The sequence below is a fragment of the Chanos chanos genome, chromosome 4, assembly GCF_902362185.1.
Source record: "Chanos chanos chromosome 4, fChaCha1.1, whole genome shotgun sequence".
NCBI classification, from domain to species: Eukaryota; Metazoa; Chordata; class Actinopteri; order Gonorynchiformes; family Chanidae; genus Chanos; species Chanos chanos.
The window spans coordinates 34091652-34111243 of NC_044498.1; the positions used below are offsets into that span (position 1 = coordinate 34091652).

Consider the following 19592-nt stretch of genomic DNA (forward strand, 5'->3'; position numbering starts at 1 on the left):
TCTCCAGAGTTCTGGAATAATGGGGGGGGGGGGCACATTCTTTGTTAAGACTTAGCAGGAAACAGAACTTTGAAACAAAACCACAATTCAAACCATTTACAAAGATGTACAGAATACATTGCATGTAGGGTGGCTTGCAATCTGAAACCTCTCTCCCTTTTTTATTTAAGAAAGCATGTAATTTACAATCATTTCTGTACAAACTGATAACACTATGAGGGTTTGCAGCAGATTTATCTTTGGCACACAGTTCAGTATAGGCTTGGAGGCTACACATAAGAGAAATAAAGGCACTTGGGCACAAGGCCATCCTTGTGTCCCTTCACTTTGTGGATGGAATGTTGTAGTGTTTTAATGTAAGTAGCACTATAGATGACCACTGCTGAAGTAAACTCCCATAAAGCTTGCCTCCTTTAATGATAGTTATAAGACCGGGGTGAAATGTTAGCAACAGTTACCAACCATTTTTGGAAATGAAAGAGCACAAAAAAGTCAGTTTAAAAAAATATTAAAAACCCCCCACACACATTACGTTTCAGAACGGGACTCAAATGTTGGGACATAGTGATGTTGCCTCTGCACTGAAAGACCGGGAACGTCCTTCAGAGTTATTACAAGTCAAGCTAGCATAGAACACTCTCACAGAACATTTGGGCACAGAACATTCTCACGCCGCTGCAGTTTGGCTGTATGAGTGGACCAGTGAAGAGGCAGTGAGAATGCTTTGTGCTAGTTGCTGAGCTCTCCATCAGTCTCTGTGTCTGTTTCCCTCTGTCTCTGCCCCACTCAATGTCTAGGGCTTAGTTACCTCCTGGCCCCTTCAAGTTTGAGTCCTTCAGGGCCTGGTGGGCAGCACCTGGGCTCAGGTTACAGGCAGAAGGGTCGCAGTAGCCCGGAGGACCTGCAGGTCCTGGAGGTCCGGGAACACCTGACTGACCAGGTAGACCAGGTGGACCTCTCTCTCCATCCCTACCATCCTGGCCATAACCGGGCTTCCCTGGCTCACCTATGGGAACAGGAACCCAGTCAAACATCAGTACTCATCTCCACAACTTTTCCACCTTGGGTGACACAGGTTATTGGGTGTCAAAAGTTATCTCAATGACTTTTTCTAAAATTTTCTATACACAAAATTCTTGTGAGAGCGAAGATTCCTCTCCATTTCAAAGACCCAAATGGCTGATGGCCTTTCAGAGATGTCTCTGGCTACACATCTGAGATTACTCACAATTCCCACGGCTCTCAAACTATGTTAACAACACAAACGGAATGTCCAATGTGCCAAGGGGCACACTGAAGCCTGTGATCAGCCCACCAGTCACACAGACTGTGTTAGAGCACAGACTGAGCATATGAAAGAGTAAAGTGACTCATGCAGACATAATCATATGAACGAAAGTCATCCCAGGCAACACTGTTCAATAATGTACTCTGCATATCTTATTTGAATCTGGAATTTACCAGACAGTTTGCAATTTAATATAGCATGGACCGCCATTTGTCTGGTTCTTAATATAGTACAAGTATATTTCTCATAAGGCATATTTCAAAAAGAGACTGAATTCATAAACAGAGTTGCGCCAGCCATATTCCAACAAATGAAAATCAGCTTCCACTTAGGCATAATCTACTCATTGGTTAGACTGCAGGACCAGCAAGGAAGCAAGAAAGGCATGAAAGTGGGCATTGACCTGGTAGACCGGGAGGTCCTGGCATTCCTTTAGGTCCCCGCACAGTTGGTCCTCTGGCACCTCTATCACCCATCTCACCTGTAACATGAATATACACAGACACATACAGAGTGCTTAAACTATTCAAGTCTAACTTATTATATTAATTAGACATATAAGAGAGAACAATTTAACAACAAGTGAAATAATTCCATTTTGAAATCACTGATAAGATATGTATGTCATGTATTTGATATATATAGCATCTCAATTCATTCAATTCACTCACTTACAAATAAGAAGCTCTGCTGACTTGTTGGAGTTAGACTCTTCCTAAAACTGTCCCCAACTATCTATCTTTGTGTAATCTTCTAAGGATGTTCAAAAGAGGACCAACCTTTAGGCCCTTTGAGTCCAATCTGTCCTGGAGGCCCTTTGAGGCCTGGGAGCCCACGTGCACCAGCCTGCCCTGAGAAGCCACTGTCTCCTGCGGGACCAGGAGGACCAGGGGGTCCTGGTCTACCAGGCAATCCAACTGCTCCAGACTCAGGTCTCCTCAGACTAGCTGCCAGCTGAGCCAACTGCTCTGAAATTTATAAGGTCAAAGTGTGTGTTACTGAGTTACTCCCAATACATTCCCATAGGTGCACGCTTAAAAAACTGAGTACTCCACATACAGCAAGTAATGTGTACTATATTCTCCTATTGACACTTATAGCCACAGATAACTACCTATTTTCAGTTTCTTTTCTTTACATCTTGTGTTTTTAATAATAGTTGTCACAAATCTGCTTAAAAATATCCCTAGCATGAATTAGTGGGTTGTTAAGATGGGAAAATTACTACCCTGTTTCACAGCTTCCCTGTTTCTGATGCACCTGCAGCATTAAGTCTTTAGAGACAGAATTTTAATTCAAAAGGATTTAAGATATTAAATTAAGCCTGTACGCTGTTAGAAATTCTCTCTCTTCGTCGACACATTCTTTGGACTTTGATCGTTCTTTTTCTCATGCTGTGGTAAATTGAGTAGAAAGAGAGTACAACTTTTGCTTTTTGGAGAAAACGTTTTTCAATCCGGCAAGAAAAGGGGGTGAAAAAAAAATGAGGATTCGAGTTTTGAAGAATCCAGCACTGAAGCATGGGTGATGTATCCATACAGGGAACAGTGAATTTCCAATTCCAGCTTAGAGCTTCTCTATGAAAATTCATGTGGTGCCTGCCTGACTGATTTTTTTTTTTTTTTAGTTTTTTTTTTTTCTTTCCCTTTTTCTATGGGAGGGGGCACTAACTCTTTGCCGTGAGCAGAGAGTGTAGCTCAGCTGATGGGGCAGATGAATTTTTTAGTACGACAGGTATAAAATAGTAATGAGCTAGAACAGCGTAAGGAAGAGAGGAAAGGGAGAGGAAGAGGAGAGGGCTGACTCTCTAACTAAAGCAAAGTGTTACTGAGGATCAGCCTGAGTATCAAACAGAACCTTTTATCAGTTCCCTTAAACAAAAAGTCATATTGAGCTATTGTCTGTCATCTTCATGCCTCCCTCCAAGTGGTCAGTGCTTATCTCTGTGAAGCCATAAGAAATTGATAATCTGTGCGTCTGTGTTCGGGCAAACAAATGCTTGGACTGCAACGATGAGAAGAAACATCAAACAATGTTGGCGATGAAGGCGATGTTAACATTCTTGAAGATCAGAAGACTTACCCTGCATAACTCGCATGCAAACTTGTCTGATGTGCTGATCACTTGGCTCTTTACCCTGGAAACAAGAAGATTTCATCAAAAAAAAAAAAAACAGAGAGAATCCTTTTTAAGACCATAATTAGCTTCAGTTCTGACAACAAATCTCCTGTTGTCAGAACATGTCTCCAATTTAAAGTCAAATTACTTCAAGACAATAACTTCATACAATATCTTTTTACTGTCATATCTATTAGATAAGATCCAAATATGTTTCATTTTAATGTACGCAGGAAATCTATAAGATATCACGACAAAACAACAAAGCATTTCTATTCATGTAATTTTCATAGAATTTTTACAGACATTGTTAATAGGATATGGAGGATACAAAAGAGGTCTGATCATCACACATTTTCATGGCCAAATGAGGAGTTTTGTACATTAAGTCTGATGGAAAAATTCCCTGAAGCAGATGTTCTGTCAGGTTTGTAGGGGGCACTAGAGTGAAGCCTATAAAAGTGCTAAGTCTGTGCTTTGGAAACAGGTGTTCAAGGAGAACATTTCATACTAGTCTTCTCTAGTCTCCTTCACGCAACTGAAAACCTACCGCTGGTCCTTGAGACCCTCTGGATCCTGGTGCCCCTCTGTCTCCCTGCATGCCACGTGGTCCAGGTGCACCAGGTGGTCCCTCAATGCCAGGCTGCCCACGGGCGCCCTCTGGACCTCTGTTTCCAGGTTCTCCTGGGTTGCCAGACTAGGGGGCGAGGAGTGAGAACATGTATACATATGAAACACATCCAAATTACCAGCAAATTGCTTTGAGCTGTTCCATAGGTCTGTTTATGCCTAAAAATGTGAGTTATTGTCATGAAAAATTGCCTGTCTGTTAAAAACTCACAGCTCCTTTAGGTCCTGGCTCTCCGGAGTCACCCTAAAAAAGAAAAAAAATAGTCAAAATTAGGTTACCATTCCTTAAGCTACAAATAGAGAAGTAATTTGTTCAAATATTGTATTTTTCATCAGAGTTGCCTTCTAAAAGAGGTTATGACTGGCATCCTCATATTTCTAAGTTGAATAGCAACAACTTACAACATCTCCTTTGTCTCCCGGAGTTCCCTCAGCACCTTGCTCTCCCTACAGTAAAAAAAAAAAAAGTTAATGAATTTACATAATGGAAAAAAAAAATACATGCAATAATGTTGATGTAAAAAGGCATGTCAAATATGTATAATTTTTTAATTAATCAGTGTACTGGGATCTGGAATACTGCTTGTCTCTGGATGCCTTCTGGCATTTTTATGAATCTATATTTGGTAATGCGGTGAAGCAGTGAAGAGTAAGTGACAGGCTGTGTTAGCTGCAGACAGCTCTCTCACCTGCTCTCCTTTAGGACCCATCTCTCCAGGCTCACCCTGTAAGATTAAAACAGCCGCTTCAAAAGTCCAATTAACTTGATTTTCATCTCAAAGGATGACAGAGTGTTTGAACGGATCATTTTAGTGCCATTAGAGAATTAATAAATAATGTATCAACTTTAGACATATTTTTATAATTAGCTGACACAGCTGAAACGCTGAAGTATGCTGATGTGCTGAAACTTTCAATTTAAAAAAATAAATGATAAAAAAAAGAAGAAATGAATTTTTGATTAAAAAAAAACACACTGTTAGGGAATGTCTAGACTTCTTTTCCTCCCCCCAAGACCTTGTTCAAAATGCCACCAGTAGGGGGAGCAATCATCTATAACTTTTTGGCAAATGCAAACATAAATACTCTGTTCTGCAGCTTCCTTCTCTACTGCAGTTCACTCTCCATCAAGATACCATTGGTCCTTTGCCTTTTAATAGTGATGGCTCAAACCAGTGCTTTCAAGCTCTGGATATATTCATTGAGGACATAGATTTTCATGTATTTAACAAGTCAGAGTAGGTCAGCAACACTTGGCAACTGTTTCACACAAACTAGGTTCAACTCATTCGGTCTAAGTTTAAAGACTGGCTGCCTTACCCCATGCTGAGTACGTTTACAGAGAGGATAACTGTTTGTGTCACTTAAAAAATGTACTTCATTCAGAATAAGACAGAGAAATGTACTTTGTTAGGAAGATAAAATGCAGACATGGTCTTACTCTCTCTCCCTTCTCTCCAGGGACACCAGGGGGTCCAGGAAGTCCAGGCAAACCAAGATCACCTTTAGGTCCCTATAGGCAAAACCAAAATCAGATATGAGCTTTCTTCAAAGTTTGTATCTCAGTCAAAATTCTGAACAGCTCTATCAAAGCTCAAAAGCTCCAAAACACACCATGGTACGAAGAAATATACAACAGTATATGTAAGGCTGTGAAAGGAATACATACATATAAAGACCATCCTATGATGATAAAACAAGGTTCAACCCAAAGACTTTGAAAGTATGAGAGTGAAAAAAAAAAAGATTTGCTCAAGAGCAGGTATTTGCACCTTGCTTTAGTCTCTCTCTCTCTCTCTCTCTCTCTCTCTCTCTCTCTCTGTGTGTGTGTGTGTGTGTTTTAGTCTTTGATCCCTTGTGGACTGCCTGAGGAATGTCAGAGGAACAGAGGACTCTTTCACTTAGGCCAGCTCTGAGGTAGTCTCTCTTTACTGTGAAAATAGCCCTGTAGTGGGATCCCATTCAACTCCATTCTCCAGAGACTTCCATTGGTGCCACACTAAAGATTCAGCCAACATGGTGGCCTACCCCTCACCTTGCCCTTCCTCCCTTACTCCTGTCTTCACTTTTCTTGATTCCTCTTAACCATTTTATAAAACACCATGACATATATCTGGATAATCAATAAATATGCATAGATTTGAACAATGTGTTGCCCCCTGCGCTGCATGCTCAATGAGACCAAAATGCCCAAAATTTGTCCTTGTACCATATCACATTCAGCTATGCATTAACATCAAAATTAGCATAACTGCTGGATGTCCCATCACTGCTGGGTGTAGAAAACACCATCTGCAAAATCAACTTAATTAAACCGGAGCTTTGGAGCTCTGCCTGCAGTTTGACAGCAATGTTGAAGGTTGCAGATCTCGACAGCGTCTCTTTGGATTTTGATTCATTATATCATATTACAGAAACAGCTGCTGAAAACAGCTGAAATAAACAGGGTGTTTCTCGAGAATCAGAGGTCAAATGTTGAAAACAAAAGTTGGTCATAAAAGTTCATATAGGTTCATACAATACTCATCAAGTCATGTTTTCACTTCTGACGTTTACCTTTATAATTACACTTGTTTGATGAAATAAAACAAAAAATATATCTTGAAACATTATCACAGAACCTGGGACTGAGAAAAGAACCCAAACAGCTGTCAGCAAACAATATGTTGATTTGTGTTTTGCAATTACTTTTCAAACTTTGCGACAAAATGAAATGGAGAAAATAACCTTTGGAAGTGAAGAGCGACAAAAGTGTTCTGTTTATGCCAGTTCTCACAAAGGCTCCTGTCATCTAGACACATAATGTAATTTAACAGAATGACACTCACAGTGGTGATTTTCATGTACTCGTCTTTGTAATCTAATCTCTCAGGTAGAGGGAATGTGCTCTGGTGTTTTTTCTACACACACACACACACACACACACACACACACACACACACACACAGATATACAAACAAACTATCAACAAAAACTGCAACGGAGATACTCACTCTGGCTCCCGGTTTCCCCATTGGCCCAGCTGGTCCCTGCTCTCCTACATCTCCCTAAACAAAGCAAGAGAAACTGTTTCACTACCTTTGTCAAGGAGTTTTGATTGGATGCCTAACTAAAGGCACAAAAAGACAGCACAGGTCAGAAAATAGTGCATAAAAAGATGAAAACTCACTGGTAGTCCTATGGGCCCAAGAGGTCCTATTTCTCCCTGTTCTCCACGCTCTCCCTAAAAAAAGACAGAGAGACATCAGCTGACCGTCATCCAAATATCTTCATTATGGTGACAATTGACTGTTTTCGTGGCCACTTACAGGTCTACCAGCAGAGCCCATTGTACCAATGAGACCAGGTTCACCAGCACTACCCTGTGATGAGAACAAATACAGACTCAGTTCAGATGTTTCATCAAACACAATGTGGTTGTAGGATGTAATATAAATTAAATGAGAATGCACAGAGCAGGAATTCAGATTTATTCCATGTGCTGCCAGATCTCGCTTGTATCTTCACATAATATGAGCGATTCCATATATGTCGGAGCAAAAGAATTGTGTAAGACCATATAGGCTCAAATAGCATGGTAAATACTGTCATCAAACACCCAAGAGAGGCAAGGACAACAGGATAACAGTTATGATCATTGGAACTGATCTTAAAGAAAAGCTGTTTACATAGAGCTCCATTGTGATATGAGCTGGTAAAAAAGAACTAGAACAATCACTGTTGTCTTGGTAAGGGCTCTAAGTGAAACAAATGGAAACAGTTGTAAGTAAGTTACACACCTTCTCACCACTAGCACCCTTTGGCCCAGGAATACCTGGCAAACCCTATAGAGACAAAGACAGAGCCATTAGTCAATACACAGCAATTACATTGCTGCTTTACTTATTAAAATTGTTCGCAATGCCATTCATTGTGTATCACCTGATCAAAGAGTCAATATCAGTTGGGTCTCGCAACAGGTTTTGGAATGCAGTCATCTTATTTACAGATGTTAAACATATTTTATAAAGGATTTGACCATGAACTTTTCTCCTCACACATAGTTCAAAGATCTTGCTCTTATGCTTCTCTTTCAAAAGAAATATCTGCAGTCTGTCCTCCTTTTCAACCAAACTATTTGACTGTCAAGACGCACCGGTGAAAGACTTTCATTTCCATGCAAGTAGATGGAGGTACATGTGCCACATGTCCAAGAGAATTACACTTCAGTTACAGTCATTCAACCTCCTAAGTAACCTGCTTATGCCTATTATATATCTTTAGGTAAAAATGCACATTGTCATGTTTTTGCCAATGTTTCCAATTCTACATCGCTCTTTGAGGTTAGAAGTCAAACTTACAGGAAGTCCTTGGAGGCCAACTTCTCCGGGAGATCCTGCTTTCCCAGTGGTGCCCTGTGGAAGAACATCACCTCCAGAATTAGACTATCATCAAAGTGTCATCGAGAACAGTTTACCAAAACAAAGCAACTTTAGAGCTCTAAAGCAACCAAAACACAGCGCTGTCTACCTTAGCCCCTGGCATTCCAGGAATTCCTTCACGACCATCCACACCAGGCAAGCCCTGAAAAAATAAAAGAGCACCACAAAGGCTGAGCCATGAGTCTCACCGAGTAAGAGGTGACCTATCAGCTATACTCAATATGTCAAATTCATTTTTTTTGTCTGGGATGATATGATATGTTTGCCATAACTAATTGATATATGGATGGATATTTTTCTTACAGGATCACCCTTTGGTCCAGGAAGTCCTGTGATCCCTCTCGGCCCTTGTGGTCCCTGGATATGAGGTAAAAACAAAAGTTCAGTTATATCCACTCTCCAAGAGACTGTTCTGGAGATGCAGTCTCGGATTTGGGAGAATGTGCATGCTGTGTTCTTCTACTTACTTCTTCACCTTTAGGCCCAGGTTCTCCCATCACACCTCTCGGGCCTTGGTCTCCCTAGAGTAATAATAAACAGTTATATCAGGACAATACGACCAAATTGATTGGCTGCTTTTGGCTACTTAAGGGGTTCAAATTTAACAGTGTAGCCAGTGATGCTTGCAATCCACACAGGTCGTGCGATCACTAGCAGCTGACACACATTCACTGTGTCAGCATGTTTGCGCATAGAAATATGTCTGAAAATCCTGAAGAGTTTTGAAAATCAATTATTTGTTCAACCCCAACAAAACCCATAGTCCACAGTATTAATGAAAGCAGAATATAATGACTGTAAATGAGGGGAACAATCTAGAACTTACTGTGGCTCCCTGGACACCCTGAGGACCCGGTTCTCCGTCATGGCCTCTGGGTCCCTATCAGAAAACACAATGATTTTCATTTTTCTCTAATCAAATGCCTAGAAAGGCATCCCATGATTTGCTAACTGTCATCAAATTGGATCATCTGCTGTTCTGAGAACAGCTCACTTACCGTTTCTCCTTTGGGACCCATCATTCCTGTAGCTCCACGAATTCCCTGAGGACCCTGAAATGGTGCAGTAGTGGAGTGTGTTTATTTATTTTGTCCTCAGTAAAGGAATGACACACTGCTATTACATGGTCATTTAAGCAGTTAAATATCTTACTGGTGGACCTTGGGCTCCAACCTCCCCAGGGGCTCCCTGCTCTCCCTCTTGTCCCTAAAGGATACATGATGAAACATGGTGTCATATGTGCACAATTACTTTTATATTCTAAACAGAGTAAGCGAGTCACAGAGTTCCACAGTTCTGATGCCCTTAGAGCTTCAAGAGAAATGATTCATTCAATCCACTGGAGCATGGAGTAAAATGCATGCAATCCATGCCCCAGAATGCTCAGTGATGTATGTATGTAAGAGAATAAAAAGAAAGCAACAGTTTGACCCAATGGGGAATCTCTCTTTGCCAGTATTCTCAGAACATTAGTTTTGATTTTCAAATTGGTCATGTAAGCATGTATAAACCCTCCAAATCTAAGCCCTTGAAATCTAAACCATTATATATTATATATAAACCTGAAGTTTTCAAACATGGTCTCCAAGGAACACATGATATATCAAGAGTCATGGTATTTCTGAAAGACATAATATTGCAAGTCGCTAGACATAACAAATTCATTTAAAGGGTAGCAGTTTGCTACCAAACAGTGCCAAACAAGTTATAATCAGCACTGCACGATGCACAATAAATTATTTTTGAATATTTAAGGGAAATTTAACCATCGAAACACTTATCTGTTTCATCTCTGTGGGCTGGATCAAAAAGAAGGCTGAGCAATTGTGGCCCATGGCCAATAGGCTAAGTGCCTTATTAACATATACAATATTTTATAAAACAAGCCATCACAGAGAGAGGTTAAAGTGAGAGTACATGACACAGTTTCCATCTTCATCATATAAACCTGTTAAGTTATAAAACCATATTTTATTATACTGAGTGCTGTATGTATGTAATTCCGCAATGGCTTATTTCACTGAATTATACAGTATGACAGAGGTCCTTCTGAGGGCACTCAATCGCAGAAAGTCCACCATCTAATCTATCCCAAAGATCACCAGTGGCTACAAATCTATCTAAAACATGCATTATCATCACCAAGACATGCCTCCCCACTGGCCTTTTAAATGTCATTTTAATCAACACATTGTTAATCATGTTCTTGTTTCTAGGAGACAGGACACACAAGGTACTGGTATTTCATAAACCTCCTACTGGGATTAAACTGAATCAACTGTTCTACAGTTTACACAACTCAAAGACACTAAGTGCCTGACGGTGACCCTACCTTGTGTCCCTGCTTTCCAGGCTCTCCAGCTTCTCCCTTCACACCTTTGTGGCCCTAGCAAACAGACAGACACAAGGAATAAAAATAAGGCCAAACTGAAAATAAAACTGATTAATTCATTAATTAGATTTCATTGTGTGCACACTGTTACATGTCTGACGTGGACTGTTGACTCACTTTCATGCCAGGAAGACCAGGGTGGCCGGGTGCCCCTGGCGGACAAGCATTAGGACACTAGACAGAAGAGAACAGTTCAGAAGACGACAACAGATAAACTCTTTTGTTTTAGAGCCAAAGCACTGACCCATATGAAAATGTGTACATGAACTCTTACCAGCTCCATTGTCCCGCCCTGCATGCCTGTAGCACCCTGCGAACACAGAAACAATGAATTAGTGTATGTTTCCTAGTGTGGATTTTGTATTTTTTTAAAGTAATGATAACACAGAGATTACAACAATAATTCTGCTTTATTAAATATGTCATTCCCATGTTATTGCCAACGTCGCACATTTATAACAGCCAAGTGTCACATGACCAACACATTTTCACTGATGGCCCATCTGATTATTCAGGATGTAACAGTATGATATTTTCACGTCTAATACTTCGCGCCCACAGATTTAAATATTTCATTCCCTTTGATCAAAATGTTCTGAAATTTTTATCCTTTGATACTCACACGAGGCCCTGCGGGTCCACGAGGTCCCTGAGGTCCTCTCACTCCCATGGCTCCCTGTTACACATAATGCAAAATAAACAATTTTCATATGCCATGTGTCACTGTCATCTCCTACTGCTCCTTTAACAGCTATTGGATTCCATCTGTACAGTCTTTATGTAGCCGTCACCACACAGTGCAAGGAATAAGGTAAAACACGCCGCATTAGCGATGCAGTCTTTAATACAATAGCCAGGTTGGATTTCTGTAGTTCTCTTTTAAAAACCATCCCTGTTTGAAGTGGAATAAAGGTCTACAAGTTTTTACAACAATAAATGAAGCAAAATGACACACACAGTACAAAATTCTGCAACTTTGTAATTCCTCTTTAGTTTTCACAGGTCAACACAGCTGACTAGGACAGGAGAAGATCCCAAAGACTGAGAATGTGTCAATGATAGGTTTCCAGAGAAAGTAAGAGGTACTTACAGGGAGTCCAACTTTGCCCAGCTCACCTGGAAGTCCTCCTGGCCCAGGAGGTCCCTATTAACAGGCAGTGGGTATCAGCAGAGAGCGTGATTAATGTGTCCGTAGTCAACAAATACACTATGCCTTCTTTACACAGAAATGATCAATATCAGAGTGCAAGTCATTTCTAAACATGTTAGTCATGAGATATGTGAAGACTTACAGGGGGTCCATCTGGCCCAACACCCTGGAGAGAGAGAGAAAAAAAAAACAATACAAATAGCAACTTGTTACTCATACAAGAATGAGCAAAAACAAGCCTATAATTTAACAATCTCTGTATCCATATTGGTCCTGCTTAAGAATGACGTGTTTTGTGTAAGATCCTGTGTGAAGGCATATGTAAAAACTGCATATTAAAAAGCACAGCTATGTTATTTGTTTTTCCTTTTCAGATATTGTACTCTGGATTTTGTATCACATGTAAAGTGTGTGTTACTTACAGCTTCCCCACGAGGTCCAGGTTTCCCAGGTTCTCCCTATTTTAAAAAAAGACTGTCAGTTTCTCATTTTCCAAATATTTTTAAATATTTGGGGGGGGGGGGGGGGGGGGGGGGGGGGGTGTCACTGTGTTTTTGTTTCCTTATCTTAACAATTTCTTAACTATTCAAGTCAACCTCTTTTTGTAAAAGATGTGGATCTAATCTATACACAAGTGGAAACCATAAACATGCAGCTAATCCCGTGACAGTGCTCCAGTGTAGTGGTTCAGTGCTGGTTAGCTTAATAAGGACTGATACTGAGCCTTACTTGTCCATGGAGATTAGGGAGAATACAGACAGGATTAAAGCTGATTTGTCACGAGGAATTGCTTAGCACACTGTAATTCCCTTTGCAATGCTGGGCAGTGGGCAACATTTTGCCTCTTCCTTTGTGTCTCTCATACACAAAGCTAAAGAGTTCATTAAATAGTCACCTTCTGTCCAGGGGGACCGTCTGGGCCAGGATCTCCTACAGGGCCGATCAAGCCCTGAGAAAAACACAGAGAAGGGGAAATTATAACCAGTTACCCTTAGAAAGGCAAAGATCATCCAAGGACAGCCAAACCTAAGCCTGTTAAGTCTCTCATATCACATGTGGAATTGCTATAGAGACCAGGCAATAAGTTCAGCAATGATTATGGACGATTAACTCTAACACTGTACATAACATTTTTGTTCATTTCTTTGGCACACTACAGCTAACAATGAATAGACCTTAAAATTCTCTACCAGGATATTCACAACATCTGTTTGTTTACATTTACACATGTAAACAACAATATCTTCGGAACTACTGTTTAGATTTTATACTTTACCACCTACCTATGTAATCCGAAATGACTAATTATAAAATCAACTCGACATATAACACTACAATAAAAGAGGGGAGAAGACATAGCATTTTGACACAGCAGAACATGCAAGGCACTACACACAGTAATAAAGTCACTGGGTGTAACGCAGAACATACACTTTTAACTCTACACTATTATAATATGTCAAATCATTGCTCAAGCAGACATAACACTTCTTAAAAGCAATTGCTGCAACAGCAATAGGAAGGGTATTACAGAACAAGCATCAGTGACCTCAGCAAGGGGCTAGATTTCCTTTTGCACCTCCCACAGTGGGGGTCAATTCGGGGCGGGATCAGCCACAAATTAGTATAAAGTGAGTACTGACTGTTCCAGCCAGTTTTAAACCCAAGGAAGATTCAATACACCTCAGTAACATATGAATATCTGTGCAATAAAAGGTTCAGCATTGTTTTAGTGTGAATCTTTACTAATATTTTGTTAAAATTGTTATTTCAGGTATTGCTCAAGAGGAACCAAAGAGAACACAAACTGCAAAATAACTTCTGACTTTACCAACAAGAGGAATATAAACCCAGCAATGGAAGATAAAATTATACAGAAAAAATGTACAATGGTATTTTAATGGTTAAAAACTGGTCTTATTTAATCCTCTTCATCTTCTTTTTAATCCTTTTGTTCAACAAAATCCATGAAATCAGCACTATAAGCTTAACAGGCTCAGTCGTCCACAAGATGCTCTTAGACAAGCTCCACTCACATACGCCATTCCTCATCAGTCTGACAATTCTCACAAAACAAACAAGGCAAAGAGCACCCTTGTGTTTCACTATTGCATGCTATCAGATTTTACACATGTATGAGATCAACAAACAGCAAATATCCAAAACATGGAAAATCTATGGAGTCATTTATAATGACATTAGAAGAGAACAAAAAGGGTAGAGAACATTTAGATTGCACTTCCACCATTAATTCTATTGCAAAGTTGTGCAATATTATTATTATTATTATTATTATTATTATTATTATTATTATGTGATCTGTCTAGGTCAGCACAAAGTTTAACTAAGTTCCTCACATGGATGGAGCAGTGAGATTTCAAGATATTTAATTAAAAAATTAACTAAATGATTAATTATTTGATCATCTGTGGTCATGGCCTCCAAAAATGACCACCTGTCTCATTCCGTTGTTATCTGCTTTCATGTGGGGAATCATCAAAACCGCTAGGTTATTTTAACCCATACTTCCACTTCCACAGGGACAAGCATTTAATTAAGTCCAGGCCTTGGTTTTTCTCGCTCAGACAAAAAGACTGTTGTCCTGAAAAGGAAGCGCAGTGGCGTTTCTTTACCTAAGCCCACCACGAGAAATTCTCTGCATTTTTGGCATGTCTGAAGAACCTGCCCTCTTCAGAAACAAAGTAAACGTCTGATCAGATCCCTCAAACAAAATATGAATTTCGATAGTACCCATCAAGAGTTGTGATGAACCATAAAATAACAATGGAAACATATAACAAAAAATGCTTAGTCACTTACATCAGCTCCAGGAAGTCCTGGCAAGCCTGCAGAGCCTTGTTTACCTGCATCTCCATCAGGTCCCTAAAAAACACATAAACAACGTCATGTAATGAAGACAAAACAGCAAATGACTAGGCAAAGAAAAATGAACTGTAATAATTACAGGTGGCCCATCTTCTCCATCGTCGCCTCTCTCTCCCTGCAAGACAAGACGAGAATAAATAAATTTGTATTTTGCTGCACTTGTCTATCAAAGGAATAAGTGAAAGGTGGGTGTCTTGCAACATATTCATTTTGAAAGGCAGATAACCATAGAAATGCAAGACTGACACATTATAATTTAGATGAAAGTGAAATTAATTTCTTTTTTCTGTTTAAAAAGTTAACTTACAGCAATTCCATCAATTCCTGGAACTCCTGGAGGGCCTGGTGGGCCGGCTCCATTTCTCTGTTTTAAAACAAATGAAAGCGATATTATTTCCGCATATAACACTCAGTTATACCGTCGTAGGTCTAGAGTTAGCTTGAACTACAAAACAGAACCATTCTTGATATTTCAAAGTTTACATATAGTATCCACTCGACTACTAATAATTCTTGGCTCGTTCTGACAAGATCAGAAAGGTGCCAGTTTTTCTTTTTATCGACGATGTCTTGTAACTAATTAATTACTAGAGTTACTAATTGAGTATCCGCTTTACAACAGGTGTATGCCAGTATGTTTCAGCAAAGTAAATGCCCGATGTAAATGCGTAGAAACTACGTGTCGTAGTTTTGGGAAACATTTAAATGTCACTATTAGTTTTACCTTCATTACAGAGAATGCTCTAGCCTTTCAGAACACACCGAGAGCAATCGGAATGTGCATTTCTGAACTACTGCACAATAATCAGCATTCTGGCTCACCTCAAATTCTGCCTCGGAAACCTGAAAAGAGAAGCACAAAATTCAGAGGCAAACTCACCTGAGCAGAGCACAGGAGCACAATTTCCAATAAAAGCACCAAGAGGGGCCCGCGCAAACAGGTGGCGCGAGCCATGGTCTCCCCACAGTATACAGAGGGCAAAAAGTCCTTTTTCTGGGATTAGTTGGGTTGACGGACCCCCTGACCAAGCCACCCAACTAAATCCGTTTCAACTAACTGAACGTCAGGGGATACCATAACCACGAAAGGCTCATGTATATTCATGACACCGTTTGTCATGGGAAGTGATTGGAGGAGAATAGGAGGAAATGGGAGGATAAAAAACACTGAGGGGTTGAACAGACAAGACAAATTCAAAAGTTCCGCGGGAAATCTAACATGATTGTGACATTTGACCTAACACCTTGAAGCAGACAACCAAGAAAATTGTTTTGATAAGAAAAAGAGGGCGGGCTACAAACAAAACAACGTTTCATAGTTATAAAGTGTAAATTCAACTATGTTAATGTGATGAGGTCTCACCGATCTTCGGGCTGGAAGATCACCACAAACCTCTCTCTGTGAGAGCGTAACATCACAGTAGATCAGCATGGACTGGAGTTCGAACTGTAAAAAGAGCCAAACAATCCAGGTGTTTTTATTTATATTCACTCAGCTCTTAACATCATTACTATTTGACTTTACACACGCACTTCAGCTTCAACTATCTAGGCCTAAATAACTGGCATTGTTTGCATAGATTATTGTTGTCTTAATGGTTATTATTTTGTTTTGTTTTTGGTTATATTATTTCATTTCTTGTCTGTTCTCATCACGCAGTATAATCTTGTGTATAAACTAAAGTGTGTGTGCTCAAGTCTGCCTGTGTTTGTGTGAGTCAGAGAGACGGTGAGTGAGAGTGAGAAAGAGAGAGTCAGGAGGGTTGCTGGTGAAAACTTCATAATAATGGAATGTGGTAGGAATTAAATGAGCAGCTCAACACCAATCACATTACTGTTGTAATGTGGGGGAAACAGGCTACTGGACCAGTCTAGTAAACCACAGCTGCTGGAGTAGAACCTCGCTGCTAAAATTCCCACGTATCTGTAAAAATCTCCTAGAGCAGAGATTCCTTTCAAAGAGAGGAACTATGTCCCTCTCATTTAAAAGTGTTCACTTACAACTGCTTAACTACTAATTTTGCTTACTTTTTTTAAACTCTCACTTTGAAAATCACTGTCAATGATAAATGATTAAATAAAATGTGTAAAATGAACTGTAGTTTAAACGGTAGAGTTAAGACCGCTACACTTTGCGTTTTTCATGCATGCTCATCTCATGTTTTCCCCGTTCAAACTGTAAGCGATGTGTAATTCATTTATCTCACCGGCACTGCAATAGCAGGATTATCCTTTAATTTCCCAATATGTGTGAAGCCATCCAGGGTAACTTTCTGCCTAGGAGGCAGTGGTATCGAATCGATCAGGAAGCAGTCTCCGAAAAGTGTCACAGACTTCTTCCTAACGGTCAACAAGATCTTGTGCCATTGTGCATTAAAGAGAAAAGGCAAATATGGGAAAACTGCCGTCCGTTTTTTATTATCAGTTGTTGTGTAGGAAAATTCTAATGCCAGGGCCTCCCCATTGAGTCTGACAGCTAGCTGTTCATTTCCTTGTATGTCTTGCATTTGCCATATATTCCAGATCTTGTTGATGGTACTTCCATTCATCCGAAAAACAGACTGAAATGCAAATTCCTCCGGTAGACCCGTTGGATAAGCAGATCTGAAATATCAAAGAAGTATGCAGTCACGTTTATTTGTATGTTAACTTTTCAAACATATATTTCAACCAAAATATTGGTGACACATAATTTAAACACTCCCGGGTACGTAGGTGTGACAATTACAGTAAAAAGAGGATATTAGATGGGAAATACCGTCTCCTTCGAACATTTGTTCGAAGAAGTATTTTACAGATTCTAACACGTTACATGTAAGCAGTATTTAGAAGTGTTGCTTATTGTACAGCAATGTCAGTTTTAAGTACAAATATATATCAACGATTTAGGGGTTGCTGTTTTAACACTGCGTGCTGTCAGTCTGACAAACTTTTATGCTTCAGTACCATGGACAGAGAAAGTACCTCAGGCGGACAGTAGGTGCCGACACACGCTAATAAATGAACTCTAACCACTACCATAATGAGAGCTCACGACAACCTTGTATTTATTCTGAAGTTAAACTCCGGTCCTATTTTAAATGCAGTATGCTGAGACGATGATCCAGCCACTTTCTTCACGATACCTCTTCTTGCCAGCTCAGCAATTTGAAATTGAGACATAATATAAAACCCTACAAAAAATAACAAACATAGAGAGGGTGATGTATGGTTAGAATGAATCAGACTGCTTAGTCTACAATTCATAGCCTGCATTACTTTACAGAATTACCTGGAAATCGGTCCTCCCCAACCACGGTCTGAGGACAAGTAGTTTGTTCAGTATGTAGTATATCACTCCCGGAAGGAAAAGAAATTCCTGTGAGACAAAAGGTAAACCAGGTTACACTGTACTATTCATTCTCGCTCTCTCTCTCTCTCTCTCTCTGTGTGTGTGTGTGTAAGCTTGACAAGCACATGGTTACATAGCTTTTGTCAAGTCAACTCTCCATCTTCCTGTGAAACGAGAAAAAAAAGTTGTGTTGACTGTGTGGACAGTAAAATCAATCTGTGTTTGAAAAGCTGTGCCAATACTCCCCCGCTTGACCGAGAGTAAATATATCCTGAAGGAGTTTGGTGTCACCACGCTTACAACAGCACACTTTGAAGCCGTTCATCTCTATCTCAAATCAAAATAACATCAGTTTTCAACAAGGGGTGCAATTTAATTTAATTTTACTCAAAACATATTATAGTAGATTTTCTTGCTTGCAATGCATTTCTCGAAAAATTCTGTTAAGGCGTTTATGAGTCTCTTCTCGTCAATTAATCAATTAACGGTACACATTAGCCTACTTACGTTGGGCGTGAAGGCCGGTGCTGAAACATTGCGGAATAACATTGCACACAAGGTAAATGACGACTTCCCTAAACAGCAAAGACATCATCATCGACAACATTCATTTTATATTATACATTTTGATGTGCAGCATCATTTTTGAGAAGAGTATTCGAATATGTCTTTGAGTTTGCCTTATGCAGCTCCATAGAAATAACGTTACCTTCGGAATATGCCCATGCCAGACCCTGTTGTTGTGGTTGCTCAGTGTCCACGCGCTTTTATCGTTGTCACCACCTTATGGAACACTCGACGGAATGTGCTTGGAGAAGCTGGACCAAGTTAAGGGACTGTCTTATACTGTCTGACTTATACTACTTGGCCCTGACTGGCTGAGGGTATTAAGTTAGGGGCGTGCAATAAGGCGATTTATAGGTGTACATAAACAGTTTTCCCTCATAAAACGCATACCTGTTTGCTCAGGTTAGGTGTGGACCCAGTGTTATTTAAAGTAAAATATTTCAAAGATCCTCTACTGTTTGACATCAAATAATTAATTTTCAGAATAACTTTCACATTGTGAATTTAACACAGTCATTGTTTAAGTTCAGATGCCTTGTGTTCCAGACATTTTCAGTTCCTAAACTATCAATTTAAATTGGTCCTAAAACATCCTACATCATAGATTTTTCATTTCTCCCTCACAAATATGATTGAACCTTCCTTACCATGGTTAACAGTGAGTAGACCATTATCTTCTTTAAAGAACATTGGGAGAAGACTGTGCCAAGTCACCACTGATAATAACAATTACATGCACTGTCTCAGGGCCTTTGTGTAATATATTATAAATCTATAGGCAACCCTCAGGGTGGTCATGATCCAAAGCA

At 39.8% G+C, this 19592-nt stretch overlaps 1 protein-coding gene across 1 annotated transcript; it reads right to left on the bottom strand.

Annotated features, from left to right (window-relative positions):
* Window positions 1-800: 800 nt before the first annotated feature.
* Window positions 801-18942, bottom strand: col9a1b (collagen, type IX, alpha 1b). Its single transcript, XM_030772259.1, has 38 exons — window positions 18926-18942; window positions 18724-18743; window positions 18157-18243; window positions 17926-18058; window positions 17093-17489; window positions 16249-16332; window positions 15708-15728; window positions 15193-15249; window positions 14965-15000; window positions 14820-14882; window positions 12895-12948; window positions 12422-12457; window positions 12142-12165; window positions 11940-11993; window positions 11472-11525; window positions 11124-11159; window positions 10967-11023; window positions 10790-10843; window positions 9610-9663; window positions 9456-9509; window positions 9284-9337; window positions 8925-8978; window positions 8761-8814; window positions 8546-8599; window positions 8377-8430; window positions 7816-7860; window positions 7345-7398; window positions 7206-7259; window positions 7030-7083; window positions 5478-5549; window positions 4726-4761; window positions 4439-4483; window positions 4248-4280; window positions 3957-4103; window positions 3371-3425; window positions 2068-2256; window positions 1692-1769; window positions 801-1006 (listed from the first exon to the last, which is right to left on the bottom strand). Exons 1-38 carry the CDS (start codon window positions 18940-18942, stop codon window positions 801-803), a joined length of 2730 nt encoding a protein of 909 aa, XP_030628119.1.
* Window positions 18943-19592: the final 650 nt, after the last annotated feature.